Source organism: Heloderma suspectum, chromosome 3, assembly GCF_057233095.1.
Source record: "Heloderma suspectum isolate Gila_16-S chromosome 3, 16-S_ref, whole genome shotgun sequence".
NCBI lineage: Eukaryota > Metazoa > Chordata > Lepidosauria > Squamata > Helodermatidae > Heloderma > Heloderma suspectum.
The window spans coordinates 178923871-178939198 of NC_139460.1; the positions used below are offsets into that span (position 1 = coordinate 178923871).

The 15328-nt window shown below is 43.8% G+C and overlaps 1 protein-coding gene across 20 annotated transcripts in view; it reads right to left on the minus strand.

The window, feature by feature from the left end:
• Positions 1-15319, minus strand: part of LOC146350469 (WASH complex subunit 2C-like) — an 86842-nt gene extending 71523 nt beyond the window's left edge. For 17 of the 20 annotated variants that reach the window (XM_084845068.1, XM_084845067.1, XM_084845066.1 and 14 more), the window contains exons 1-3: positions 15079-15319; positions 11805-11969; positions 4830-4895 (exon numbers count right to left, since the gene is read on the minus strand). In XM_084845068.1, the coding sequence (XP_084701194.1) occupies positions 4830-4895; positions 11805-11969; positions 15079-15219 (372 nt within the window). In that variant the 5' untranslated portion in view covers positions 15220-15319. Of the gene's footprint in view, positions 1-4829; positions 4896-11724; positions 11970-15078 lie in introns of those variants that run through there. The other 3 variants (XM_084845072.1, XM_084845071.1, XM_084845069.1) reach the window with 2 other exon arrangements.
• Between the last annotated feature and the right edge of the window lie 9 nt (positions 15320-15328).

A 15328-nucleotide genomic window follows, 5' to 3' on the forward strand; every position in this document is an offset into this window, starting at 1 on the left:
CAGACAAATCTGATCTCATTTTTTGATCAAGACACCTCCCTTGTAGACCGTAGGAATGCTGTAGACATCATATACCTCGACTTCAGCAAAGGTTTTGACAAAGTGCCCCATGATATCCTGATGAGCAAACTAGCTCAAAGTGGGCTAGATGAAACAACGATCCGGTGGATCCACAGTTGGCTACAGAATCGGACTCAAAGAGTGCTTATCAATGGGACCTTCTCAAACTGGGGAGAGGTAACAAGTGGGGTACTGCAGGGCTCAGTCCTGGGCCCAGTGCTCTTCAACATTTGTATGAATGACTTGGAGGAGGAGGTGCAGGGAATGCTGATCAAATTTGCAGATGACACAAAATTGGGAGGGATAGCTAATACTTTGGAAGACAGAAACAAAATTCAAAGTGATCTGGATAGACTGGAGCGCTGGGCAGAAAACAACAGAATGACATTTAATAGGGATAAATGCCAAGTTCTGCACCTAGGAAAAAGAAACCAAATGCACAGTTACAAGATGGGGGATACGTGGCTCAACAACACGACAAGTGAGAAGGATCTTGGAATTGTTGTCGATCACAAGCTGAATATGAGCCAACAATGTGATGTGGCTGCAAAAAAGGCAAAGGCTATCTTGGGCTGCATTAATAGAAGCATAGCTTCCAAATCCCGGGAAGTACTAGTTCCCCTCTACTCAGCACTGGTTAGGCCTCATCTGGAGTACTATGTCCTGTTCTGGGCACCACACTTTAAGAAGGATGCAGACAAACTGGAGAGGGTTCAGAGGAGAGCAACAAAGATGATCAGGGGACTGGAAACAAAGCCCTATGAAGAGAGACTGAAAGAACTGGGCATGTTTAGCCTTGAGAAGAGAAGACTGAGGGGAGATATGATAGCACTCTTCAAGTACTTGAAAGGTTGTCACAGAGAAGAAGGCCAGGATCTCTTCTTGATCATCCCAGAGTGCAGGACACGGAATCATGGGCTCAAGTTACAGGAAGCCAGATTCCAGCTGAACATCAGGAAAAACTTCCTGACTGTAAGAGCAATGCGACAATGGAACCAATTACCTGGGGAGGTGGTGGGCTCTCCCACACTGGAGGCCTTCAAGATGAGGCTGGACAGCCATTTGTCAGGGATGCTCTGACTTGGATTCCTGCATAGAGCAGGGGGTTGGACTCGATGGCCTTGTAGGCCCCTTCCAACCCTACTATTCTATGATTCTATGAACAAGTTGAGATTTTTGTTCAGCACTGTGCAGCCATTCTCACTAGAGCTGCTTTACTAAATAGGGAGACAAAGTACTCCAGTTAAAAGTGAATACTTTGATAAAGGTACATTCAGCAAGTCTGACTTCTTGCTAAAGCAGGACAGCTTGTCAAGCCTTCCTAAATACCCACAGGTTGAACACAAACACAGCCATTCTACAAGACTAGGGCAAGTGCTGAAAAAGCCCTGCTCTAATAAGCCACAGACTGCAATAGGTATGATTTGGGGAGATATGGAGGACCTAGGCCATTTTGGGCTTTCAAAGTACAAAGTTGCACCCTGAGTTCTTTTCAAAAGCCAACAGCTGGCCAATGCAGTTGACATAATCTAACATGAATATATTCATATTGCCTCACATCCGCAATAAGGCACACTGTGCTGTACATCAACGGTAGCTTCTGAACAGTCTTCAGTGGCAGCTTCACTAAGTAATTTTCCCAAGTAAAAAGCCACAAATTCTTGTCATCATTTAATCCCCAAAATCATTGAAATAACATGTTCATCATTTGTACACAGTGCTGTTTCAAACTCAGATTCTGTTTGTTCAAATCCACCATTTTTCTCATCTATTTTAAATCTTTCTTTAAGTTGCAAATGTGAAAACCACTGACATACATGACCTTCTTCCAATAAGCTTTCCCTTGATTTTAACTTATATTCCCCTTGTGACAATTCCAGTAAATCATTATATCTTATCCATTTATGCATGCTATCAAATTCTCTTCTATGCATTGCTTCTTGTGAAGATAACCAACGTGGTATTTTTTGATAGAGCCTTAATTTATATTTATTCCAAATTCTTAATACAGCCTTTGTTATATAATGATTATTAAAATCTACATTCACTCTTGTTTTACCATACCACAAATAACCATGGCACCCATATCTCAATTCATGTCCTTCTAGTTCTAAAAGTCTTCTGTTTTTCAACGTCACCCATTCCTTCATCCACATCAAGCAGCAGGCAGAAAAATAGCTTTTAAAATCTGGTAATCCCAAGCCACCTCTTTCCTTTGCATCTTGTAAAACTTTTATTTTAACTCTTGGTTTTTTTGCTTGCCATATAAACTTCGTTATATCTCTCTGCCACTGCTTAAAAGGTAAATCCGATGTAATAATGACTATAATTTGAAACAAAAATAACATTCTAGGTAATACATTCATTTTGAACATTGCAATTCTTCCCAAAAGTGATAGTTGTAATTTTTCCCATTTTAATAGATCATGTTTAATTTCATTCCACACTTTAACACAGTTATTTTGAAAAAGCATACAATTCATATTTGTCAAAGACTCCCAAATATTTTACTTTCTTTTCAATTTGTAAGCCAGTCTTATCCATCAACTTTTTTTTTCTTGAACATTCATATTCTTTGTTAAAATTTTTGTTTTCTGTTTATTAACTTTGAACCCTGCCACTGCTCCAAATTCTTTTAATTTTTTCATTAAAATTTCAATTCCCTTTAAAGTTTCTTCCAACATAAACACCAAGTCATCTGCAAAGGCCCTCAGCTTATATTTCTCCTTTTTAATCTTTATTCCTGTAATTCGATCATCTTGTCTTACATCTCTGTTCAATAGTTCTAAAACCAATAAAAACAATAGCGGTGACAATGGGCAGCCTTGTCTTGTTCCTCTTTGTATCTCATAAGGTTTAGTCAAATCCCCATTTATAATTATTTGAGCCTTTTGATCGGTATATACCAATTTCACCCATTTTATAAAGTTTTCTCCGAAGTCTAGTTCTTTTAAAGTCTTAATTAAAAATTTCCAGTTGAGATTATCAAATGCTTTCTCTGAATCTAAAAAGATCAGAGCTGCTTGTTTTTCTGGGTGTTTTTCCAAATATTCCACCACATTCAAGACTGTTCTTACATTATCTCTCATCTGTCTCCTTGGTAAGAAACCACTTTGGTCCTCATGTACAAACTCCTGCAATATTTTCTTGAGCCTTTCTGCCAAAATTGTTGCAAATACCTTATTGTCATTGTTTAATAATGAGATTGGTCTGTAGTTTTTTGTCGAGGTTAAATCCTGTCCTTCTTTAGGTATTGTTATATATGCTATTTTCATGTTTCCGGTATCTCCCCCTTTTCTAAAATACTGTTCATCATATTTTTCAATGGTTGTAAAATTTCTTCTTCACACTCCTTATAATATAATCCTGATATTTCATCTGGTCACGGAGTTTTTCCCAATTTAATTTTTTTATTGCTTCCACCATTTCATTTTCTGTTATTGGGCCAGTCATCATTTGTTTTTGTTCCTTCGTAATTTTTGGTAAATTTTGTTTATAAATATATTTATCCATTAATTCTGAGAAATCCTGTCCTTTATATAAATTTGAAAAATATTGATAAAAGGCTTTCTGAATTGCCACATTATCAGTTAATTCTAATCCACTTTCCCTTATTTTCACAATTGTTTTCTTTTCTTTTTCCTTTCTAAGTTTATAGGCCAACCATCTTCCTGGTTTATTAGCAAATTCAAAATTTATTTGTTTTACAAAGTTTAAGGTTTTTTTTGCATATCTTGAACTATTAACTTCGACAATTGTTGTTGGAGTAATTAAATCTGTCGGAGGACACTTGCCTTTCCTGTTTTTTCTTTAGGAGTTCTTCTTTCTCCTTTATCTGTTTTAGAATAATTTGTGCCTTCTCTTCTCTTTTCTTTTTCAGTTGTGTGTTTTGTTGTATAAAATAACCTCTCATATAGGCCTTACTTGCATACTGTTCAGATATTTGTTCCTTTGTCCACATTCAATTCAAAAAATGTCTCAATTTCTTTTTAGTGTCATCCACAATACTTTTATTTTGAAATATCATTTCATTCAATCTCCATCTAAAAGTAGTGCTTCTTTTCACATATGACATAGATATAGGGTTATGGTCCGAAAATGATCTTGGTAAAACTTGTATTTTGCCAATATTTGTAGCAAGCTCTTTAGTTGTCAAAATCATATCAATCCTTGAAAAAGATTTATGTCTTTCTGAAAAATATGTATATTCTTTTGCGTTTCCATTTTTATCTCTCCATACATCTACTAAGGCCAAACTGTCCATCAGCTCAAAAAAAAACTTTTAGGTAATTTCCCTTGATTACTCTTTATTTTTTTCTCCAATATTCTATCAATTTGAGATGCAATCAAATTGCTTGCTTGACAATTCCAGAGAGGATCCAGGAGCTGTTAAGCAGGGGACTGTTGCTGCTACCTGACAAATCTCAGGATGCAACAATCGCCTGCAAGCACTGGCCTTTTTCCTTGTCAAGGAGAAGCATCCTATCAGCCAACACAATTTGCCCACACAGGACTAAGGCTAGCATCTGCACACTGCCCTCTGCAGGAAGGGATCCGCCCACGGCCTGAGGGCATATGCAACCCTCTGCATGCATTTGGGGTGGGGGAAGGGAGAAGGAAACAGGGGAAACAGTCATCTTCATCCACTGCTATCTTTTGGCAAATGTGGGGAAGCTTCTACCTTCTCAAATCCTTCAGTCTGTCACCCTTCAGCACTGCACATGGATAGTGAATGTTACCAACAGATAATTCTTATGTAATCCACTTGCCTGTTCGGGTTTGTCTCCCACTTCAGTTCTGGGTATGGGTTCCTCGACTTCATCATCATATACTCTCTATAAATGTAAACAAATATTTTCAATTAAGTTTTAGCATCAGATACAGATACTGTTCACAAGCAAAGCCAAGTCAACACTCCGCTTGTGTCAATAACAATTAAAGAGTTAAGTACCAGAGTAGACATCGCTGTGTCCCCTCTGTACATAATTGTGGAGGATACAGATTTAATCACACAAAGAGTGGGACCATTCAATTTAAGGTGTTAAAGGAACACACATGAAAGAAGTTCAGAATATTTCACCTTCCCATGGCTTATCTCCTCACAATTCCTCTCACTAATAAGCGGGCAGTATCTGAATCTCATGTGGGAGAAATGTTCTTCAGGCAAGGAGCTGTGGATTTTTAGTTGTTGGGACAAAGGAGAGTTCATCTCCCCTCTCACATCCCTCTTTTGCTCCTTAAATTTTCTGCCCAAATCCACTATCTACATAATTTTGGCAGAACCGCATTTAAACATCCAATCTGCCACCATCATGTTTAGTTTGGCCCTTAGTTAAGCCAAGAAGAGTATCTAGTAACATTACTTGTTCTCACATTTTAGAAGGTTACTCTTTAAAAATGCTGCTATAGCAGCATATATTATATGTATGTTGCTAATATAAAGTTGATATTTTAGTGTATGTTTTATTGTTAATTTCAGTTAATAATGGTTATGTTCATGTACTATAATTTTAATGTGGTTGAATTAAAAATGAATGTGTCTGCATTTTCCCTGTATTTTCTTTTTTTAAAATACAATACTTGTAGCTAGGTAAACTAAAGAGAAAAGTACAAATGGCTCCATGTTACTACTAAGGTTCATTCCAAAAGGCCACAGATGGGCCTCATTTGTGAGGCCACCTAGTACTTTTGTACCACCATCACCACAATGAAAAACAGACGATCCAGCAGGAAAGTCCAACCCAACCACAGAGCATGGACAACAAACTGGTATGGGTTAATTTTCAGGAGGATTCCTTTGGCAATACAGGTCCAGGAAAATGTGTGGCATCCTTGCTGGTCCCAGACACTCCATCCTCCCCATCTGGATATACATTCCCAAAAAGCGATCCAAAAAAACAAATAGATGCCACATCTCAAGTTTTTCACTCAAAGGGCATTATTTTTATAAGCAAATTAGAAATTTGGAGGAATGCTGAAAAACTCCTATGAAATGTTCTTTTTTGGAGTGAGTGAAATGCTTTTTAACACAAAGTTATAACATTCAATATGTGTAGTATGAATATTTTTATATTACGATAATGTACAGAATTACAAAATAATGATTCCTGTGTATACTGCAGACATATACAACACACAAACCCAAAATACATTAATATTGTATTAATGTACAATATGAGCATGATACGGCTCCTGTCCAAATAATATCTTTCTTTTGTTTACTAAATTTGTGGTTTCTATCTTCAAGTTTTAGATTTCTTACTTCTCAGATGGCAAAGCCATTCTAACATAGCATAGGGTGCAGAAGGGTGCAGCTCTCTCTGGTAGTGGTTATATTTGCGGTTATATTTGCAGTTATATTTGCAATTATATTTGCAAAAGTACAAGGCATATACTTTTGACGCTGCAACTCTATGCACACTCCCAGGAGAGTAAGCTCCACTAAACAGAGCTGGCCTTTCTTCTGAGTAAACATGGATAGGATTACGCTGTAAATTTTATAAATATGTTAAACAGCATATCAAATTCTTTTTGTTGTTTTTGTTGTATATTCATTCAGTCGCTTCCGACTCTTCGTGACTTCATGGACCAGCCCACGCCAGAGCTTCCTGTCGGCTGTCGCCACCCCCAGCTCCCCCAAGGTCGAGTCCGTCACCTCCAGAATATCATCCATTCATCTTGCCCTTGGTCGGCCCCTCTTCTTTTTGCCTTCCACTTTCCCTAGCATCAGCATCTTCTCCAGGGTATCCTGTTTTCTCATGATGTGGCCAAAGTACTTCAGTTTTGCCTTTAATACCCTTCCCTCAAGTGACCAGTCTGGCTTTATTTCCTGGAGTATGGACTGGTTTGATCTTCTTGCAGTCCAAGGCACTCTCAGAGTTTTCCTCCAGCACCACACTTCAAAAGCATCTATCTTCCTTCGCTCAGCCTTCCTTATGGTCCAGCTCTCGCAGCCATAGGTTACTACGGGGAATACCATTGCTTTAACCATGCGGACCTTTGTTGTCAGTGTGATGTCTCTGCTCTTAACTATTTTATCAAGATTTTTCATTGCTGTCCTCCCAAGAAGTAAACGTCTTCTGATTTCCTGATATCAAATTCTACTTAAGCACTATCCTATGGGGATCCAATGCAGAGCGGGAAGAACAGTGGAGGTGAACTAACTGAGGTGCAAGGGAGGGGGAGGGAAGGAGGCTGGGAAGGCCACAGGATTCCTCCTACTGCAGTTTACCCAGTCTCCTCCCCTCCCCAGCCACAGGAATGCCCCTTTTATCTTCCCTCCAAGGTTGCTGTTGCAGCCTCGGAGAGGCAGCCATCACAGTTGTCTCCACGCTGGCTGCGAATGGGAGAGGAGGGGGTGGGAAGTGCAGTATCCAACCTTGGATCCAGGAATCCAAACTACCCTATGGCCTTCCCCCCTCCCCAGACACTGTCTAGGGGCCCTAGGATTACTCTCTGAGTTATAAATGAATCATTTTATGTTGTTAAAACAGTAAAAAAAGGTTTGATAAGAAAATAAGTATTTCATATATTTCCATTTTCCCCAAAATTTGTTTTTTCCTTAAAAAAAACAGAAAACAACCACGTTTTTTCCATGTCCGACATTTCAGTTCTACACTCCCATCTTCTTTCCCTACCCTTTGTTATGCCCTTCCCCACTATGTTTAAATTACAAGCTCTTTGGAGCAAGGACTTCTCTGGGACAGCAAGCTGGCTGGGTTAGAGAGTTCTTCCATCAATTTCATTCCCATCTGTCTGTTACGGAGGCAAATAGCAAAGGTAGGGCAAGATGTGAGTCCAGACTTTCTTCTCCAAACTTGCTCCTGCTCCTAATTTGCTAAACAAACCACATGGCCCTAGGCTCCGTGAAAGAGGTAAGGACTCTCCCACCACCCCACCCACTGGCGTGCGCACAATCAATTGGAAACATAAGAGCCATACTGGACCAGACCAAAGACCTATCAAGTTCAGCATTTTGTTCCCAGAGTGGCCAAACAGATGCCTATGGGAAGCGCACAAGAAGGACATGAGCACTCTAGCATCCTCCTGCTCATGTTTCTCAGGAACAGGCATATAAAGGCCTGTGATACTGGAGTAAAATATAGCTATCATGCAACAGATAGCCCCTAACATGGCCAGTTTTAAAAGGGGCTCATGGAGACTCATGGAGGGTGCTATCACTCCCTCTTGTGGTAGTGATTTCCATAGTTTAACTATATGCTGTGTGAAGTACTTCCTTTTATCTGACCTCAATCTCCCACTAATCAGCTTCACTGGATAACTCCAGGTTGTAGTATTTATTTGTTTGTTTGTTTGTTTGTTAGATTTATTAGCCGCCCATCTGGCTGGCTATCCGGCCACTCTAGGCAGCATACAATACTAATAACATGAAATACAACGAATTTACATATTCAACTGAACAAAACAACATAATAAAACAATACTGCTCTAAAAAACCCTAACCCACCCCAAATGCCTGCCTGAACAGCCAGGTTTTTAAAACCTGGTGGAAGCTCATCAAAGAGAGAGCATGGCAGAAGTCACTAGGGAGGGAATTCCACAGAGTGGGGGCCACCACAGAAAAGGCCCTCTCCCTAGTCCTCACCAGCCTAGCTGTCCTGGCTGATGAGACAGACAGAAGGCCTACTGAGGCTGATCTCGTTGAGTGGCGTCCCTGGTGTTGTTGGAGGTGCTCCTTAAGAGAGACTGGGCTGGAACCATATAGGGTTTTAAAGGTCAATGCCAACTCCTTGAATTGGGCCCAGAAAACAACTGGTAACCAGTGCAACTCCTTCAGCACTGGAGAGATGTGATCTCACCGATGGCTGCCTTTAATCAGGTGGGCCGGTGCGTTCTGCACCAGCTGCAACTTCCAAACCATCTTCAAGGGTAACCCCACATAGAGCTCATTACAGTAGCCTGGGCGAGAGGAGACCAGGGCATGAACTACTGATGGGAGCAGATGGTTAGGGAGATGGGGTGCAGTCGCCATATCAGATGGAGTTGGTACAGCACTGCCCAGCTCACGGCTGACACCTGAGCCTCCATGGACAGCTAGGAGTCTAAAATGACCCCCAGACTGTGGACCTGGTCCTTCAGGGGTCGCCGCACCCCATTAAACACCAGGTCAACCTCCCCCAACCTCCCTTTGTCTCCCACAAAAAGTACTTCGGTTTTGTCGGGGTTCAGTTTCAGCTTAGTCCTTTCCATCCAGCCACTCATCAACTCCAGACACTTGGACAAGGTTTCCACAGCCAACCTTGGCGAGGATTTAACTGAGAGGTAGAGTTGCGTGTCATCTGCATATTGGTGACACTGCACCGCAAACCTTCTGATAGCCCCCAGTGGCTTCATATAGATGTTAAATAACATCAGGGAGAGAATAGAACCCTGTGGCACCCCGCAAGTGAGCAGCCAAGGGTCTGAAGTCTCCTCCCCCAGAGTTACCCTCTGGTACCTGCCAGAGAGGAAGGAACGGAACCACTATAATACGGTGTCCTCTATGCCCAACCCCTCCAGGCAGTCCAGGGGGATACCACGGGTCAACGGTATCAAAAGCCACTGAGAGATCGAGGAAACCAAGGAAGGAGCATTTGCCCCTATGCAGAGCCTTCTCCATATCATCCACCAAGGCAACCGAGGCTATTTCTGTCCCATGCCCAGGCCTGAAGCCCGACTGAAATAGTTCCAGATAATCGGCTTCTTCCAAGTGTGCCTGCAACTTCAAAGCCACCACCCGCTCAATCACCTTGCCCCAAAACGGCAGATTTGAGACCAAGCAAAAGTTGTTCAAGTCTGGGGGACCCAAGGAGGGCTTCTTTAACAGTGATCTTATCACTGCCTCCTTGAGGGCTGATGGTATCACTCCCTCCTCGAGGGAGGCATTCACCACCGCCTTGATCCCCTCCCTAAGTCTCTCCCTGCAGCTCATAATGAGCCAAAATGGGCAAGGATCAAGTAAGCAGGTGGTCGGCCTTAAAGATGAAAGCACCTTGTCCACCTCCTCGGAAGGAAGAAGCTGGAACTGATCCCACACAACCAGTCTGCCACTGGCCACCCCTCGTTCACTAACTGTATCCACAGCGCACAGAATAGCACTCCTGATCCAGTTGATTTTATCTGCAAAGTGCTTTGCAAACTCATCACAGGAGGCCTTAGAATGCTCTACTGGTTCTGGAACAACTGGACCGACCAGGTTCCAGACCACTTGGAACAGCCTCCTGGGGCAGCAATCTGCAGACGCGATAGAGGCAGCATAAAAATTCTTTTTTGCTGCTCTTATCACCATGTGGTAGTCTGAAGCTACAGCTCTAACCCACGTCCGATCACCTTCGGAGCAAGGTTTCCACCACCGGCGCTCTAGCCTGATCTCAGCAACCCTGGTCTCCCAGAGAGGGAGTCTGGTGAGGACCAAGGACTCCCAGTAGATAACAGCCACTCCCCCTCCCTATCCCCCAGCCCTTGGCTGCTGTGCATATGAAAATCCAGCTGGGCAAATGGCCACAAGAGTGGGAGCACCTGCCTCATCTAGCAAGGTTTCTGTAATATATGCCAGGTTCACACCCTCATCCAGGATCATGTCATGGATGAGAGATGTTCTATGGGCAACGGACCTGGCATTACACGACGAAGGCCAGAGGATGGAGTCACGCATCCCTCAGCCATCCTTCGGCTCTGTAGAGGCCCAGAACAGGGGACAGATATTACACATCTCTCCCCTGTTCCCCTTACCCAGCATGGCTTGCCCCTAGCGCTCTGCCAGCATCTGCATCCCCCCACTGTCTCTGCCAGGTGGACACATGCCTCCCTCACTTCCACCTATCAGGTGGGCACCACACCCCTAAAATCACAAACACAACCCCAAAGTCCACCACCCACCAACAGTTTTTAAAAACTACAACCCAGGCCCTCTGCTCCCTTGTGGCTCCCCTGAGTGAGTCACCCAAGCTATAAGCCTTTCGGGGTTGACTGAAAGCTGTGTGATCTTTCTAGCAGGGAGAGGTGGAGCGGGCTCCCTGCAGCTCCTCCCTCTCTGGCTGATGTTTAGAATCAGGTTGGTCTCCCCCTTGTAGTGATGTTCTTCCCGGGAGGCAGGAGGTGCAGCCTCCCAGTGGTCCTTGGTTCTCCAGCCGATGGATGAGGCCAGAGTCTGCAGTCCCAGGGAAGTGTCAGTTGGAGTATTATGAGAGAGGAAGAAAAACAACTCCCTATTCACTTTCAGCACACTATGCATAATTTCATACACAGGGTAAACCTACCGAGTGCTCCAAATACCCACTATTATGAGTCAAGCTTCCTCCTATCTCCGTATTCCAGTCCTATTTGTTGGTAATGCTACAATGTGAGAAGAACAAGACGAAACATTGGAAACTAGCTTTTATATAGTTAAACATTCTATAGACACCCTAGAGTTGGTAACAGTGAAAGGTAAGGCATAAAATTCCTACATAAATTAATAAAGCCAGAGGGGCTATAGTGAAAGTTGGGAAATACTGTTCAGCAACCCAGCCATTTCTCATTTTGCATATTTGCATCTGATTTCCTATACAAAACTTTAGAGAGCAAGAATCTACCCTGCATTATGGAATTCAAAAACTATCACAAGTCAGTTACAGGTCTATATCACATTATACTCAGAAATGCAAGGCACACAAATGAGACTACCTGACTGATGGTGTTAAGTGCCGTTTCTTTCATATTGCCTTCTCTGTTCATAGCCAAGTGTACAATTATAGCGCACTCACATTTTCAATGAACTGTGTATTTGAAAGCATGAGGAAGCCATTGAAGACATTGTGCAGGCGGCAATCTGTGCTTTTCGTTTCATGGATCAGTCTGTCCAGTTGCTTCTTGATTTCATGTGTCCTGGAGATTGTTTGCTGGGAGAACTCTTGTAGAAAACGCAAAAGCTACAGAAAAATAATATGCACTTGCTCAGAATTTAAAGTCATAGCAAACTTTCAGCACACTATTCGTTCAAACACACATGGGGTACTCAAAATAAATAAATCCCTACCAGGAAGTGAAAAATACCTGAACGATTTAATTACTTCACATAGGGCACAATCCTATGCATGTTTAGAAAGAAAAGAGTCCTGCAACTCCCTGCATTTTCTATGCATGTTCTGTCTAAACATGCATAGGATTGTGCCTTTCATGCCTTTAATTTAGGCAGGCAGAGACTAAACTGAATGGAAGACAATGAAACATGAGAACAGGGCACTATCCTCCATTCAAAGTAATTAAGCTTGATATCGGGCCATTAGCAACTAAAAATGGCAAAACTGAAAGCTTAGTGGCTAAGAATACTATTCATTATGGAACAACTGAATTCTTGAAAAGTTTGTCAGATATGAGAGTAGAAAGTCACTCCAATGGACGAAGATGGATCTCATTGGGATTTAGGAATAGTCCAGAGGCATTTCACATATAAGCACTGTAAGACAGATTTATTAGTTAACTTTTATTGAGCAACAATTTCACAGTATGTCCTGCTACAAGACAGGGCTTGAGATCTGTGAGCTGGGGCAAAGGTGGCAAGGGTACAATCAAGGCTACCTGCCTCCATGGGCTCCATTATAAATAAAAGCAAAATCACTCTTTTGTAACAAAACAATACTTTACTTCAACTTTAAGGATAACTGACATAATAGGTACAGGTAAATCCAAACTCTATTTCTCTTCTCTATCCTCAAGGCAAAGGTGCACATGCCTATGCGCATGTGAAAAATGGTTGCTGTTGGAAAAAGGATTTCTGCCCTGAGGGAAGTGTAAGTATATCCAGATCAGAGCCAACTGTAGTAACAGGTAAGTTTTGGCAGGACAACAGCCCCAAGCCTTTCTCTGCTCTTCTCTTGCTTGTTCTGCCAGTCAAGCACAATTTGATTCCCTTTCGGCTCCTTCTTCAATCAAAAGGGAAAGACTTTAGAATAGCTCTCTCAGCCCCCACCCCCAGAAGTACCTGCTATGCCCCTTGAATTATAGTGCTTTCAGACTGAAGATGGGGTTCTCCTCCTGCTCTCCTATCTGGTCCCTGTCTCCAACGTGGTGCCCTTGGGCACCAACGTGCATGCAGACACCTCTCTTGGCACCCGCCAGGCTCTCTGTCCCTCCTGATTTTTATTTTATTTCCATTTTTTAAACTTTTTTTTTTTTACTGGGAAGCTGGCATGCCCAAAGTGAAGGGCTGCACTCCAGTGCCACCTTTATTTGGGTTCCAAAGAGTGGCTTTGTGTTCTGGAGCTCAGGGCAAGAGTTAATCGTGCCCTTGTGGGGATGGCACATCTGCTGGTCCTGGTGCATGCGCAGCACCTACCACTGGTGGCTTTGAGGTAGTGCTTCTGGGGGTAAGCCCAGAAAGGGAGTAAGCCCAGAAATGAACCGAAACGCTAGTTTCTGGAAGGGGCATGACCTGTCCCTTCCAGAAACAAGCATTTTTGCTTGTTTGGGGGCTTGCCCTGGGAAGCGCTACATGCCATCACCAGTGGTAGGGGCTGTGTGCACACCAGGACCAGCAGACTTGGCTACCGGCACAAGGGCACAATTTGATCCTGCCCTCAGACTTCATCTCTGCCACAGTGTATGTAAATTCTTTAGCAAGTTACTTTTCTTTTGGTCTCATCTTTTTGTCTTCTGGAAAATTGTTTTGTGACCAGTTAGGCACACCATGGCCCATTTTATGAATGGGCCAAGGCCCCCATGGCAGCCATTTTGTGAGAGTGCCCACTGACACTTTCAAAATTCCAAATGTGCCCACAAACCTAAATAGTTTGAGGATCCCAACACTAAAACCTAAGAAACTTTTGGATCATGCTTTCAGAACCCTATCAAGTGAGACTGGCAATTCTTGATGTCTTAGAAAAGTGGTGTTAGGGTGCTGCACTAGAGACCCGCTGTCTGCCTTAAAGAAAAGCCCTGCTATTTAATTCTGAGGGGAGTGGGTGGAACGTGCTGCAATAGCTCAGTGAAAAAAAAACACCTCTTTGAATATTTTCAAGAGTATTATTCTCCATTCCCTCATGCATTTTTCTGGAGAAAGCAGTATGGCCACAGATGGGGAAAGGGAGTGTTAAATGGTCATGGTTGAAATAGTACACCACACCACTGTAAAAATTATACAGACCGGGCTATCAGCTATATATTGCAGGTGTAAGCAAACTCTTCTGTGAAGACTGAAACCTTGAAGACCTAGAGCAGCCTTCTCCAACCTGGTTCCCTCCACATGGGTTGGACTACAAATGGACTGTCGCTGAACATACCTGGAGGAACCCAGGCTGGGGAAAGTAGAACTAGGGTGTGCATTAATGCTCATTATTGGTCTCTGTGAGGATGAAGTTAGCCAGGAAATTATTCAAATATTTGAAGGGGATGTCTACAGCGCCATACATGGTGTCTATAAAAATAATGCCCCATTAGTGACGGAATCGAAGCCGTGACTCTAATATTTCTAAGGCAATCTATCTTTGATGAATATCCCATGTTTGATGGGTCCTCAGCCATGAGCTTCAAGTACGCAAGTTGACTCACAAGTAGCCCCACGGGCTTCGAGACTCAAAAGGCTGCCCACCCCGATTCAGGCACGGCTAACACTACCCGTAAGAGATCTATCTGCTCAGCTTGCACCGCTCTCGCAGCCCCACCAACGTACGGTCGCTCATCCCTAAGAGGAAGCGAGAGAGGGGCAAAAGCCACATTTGTAAGCCGCGTTTTTTTCAAGGAAGCCCGCTTCCTCCATAAACTCGGCTATGCCGTGCCCCCCTCATGCCCGAGACCGAGGCCCAGGGGGCGTCAGTCAACAACCGCGAAGGGGGAACGACGCTCTCCGCACGTCCTCCTCAGAACATCCCCCGCGGGAGGAGTAACTTCTTGCAGGCACTGGGCAGTACTCTCCCCCGGTAGCCCCGCTTGGGAACGCAGCAGCGGGGCGCGGGGGAGCCGTGACAAGCGACCATCCTGGCTGAACTAAGCTCCGGGGAGACCCCAGCAGCGGCCCCAGCCCGCTCGTCCTCGCGGTCTCACCCCGGCGTCGGCGGCCAAGGACCAGCCTTGGCTTCCCGCGCGAACCTCCTCCAGGGGCCAGGCTCGCTCCCACAGCAGCGCCGCCGCCGCCGCGCTGGCCGGAGCCTCCGCTTCCGACGACGACGACGCAGCGGAAGACATCTGGCCGGCTGGAGCGGGCTGCCGCGCACGCCACGGCGCGCCTCGCTCCGGCAGCGCCAGCTCCCCCCAGCCTCAGGCCGAGCCGCTCCGACCGGCAGTCAGCTGACTA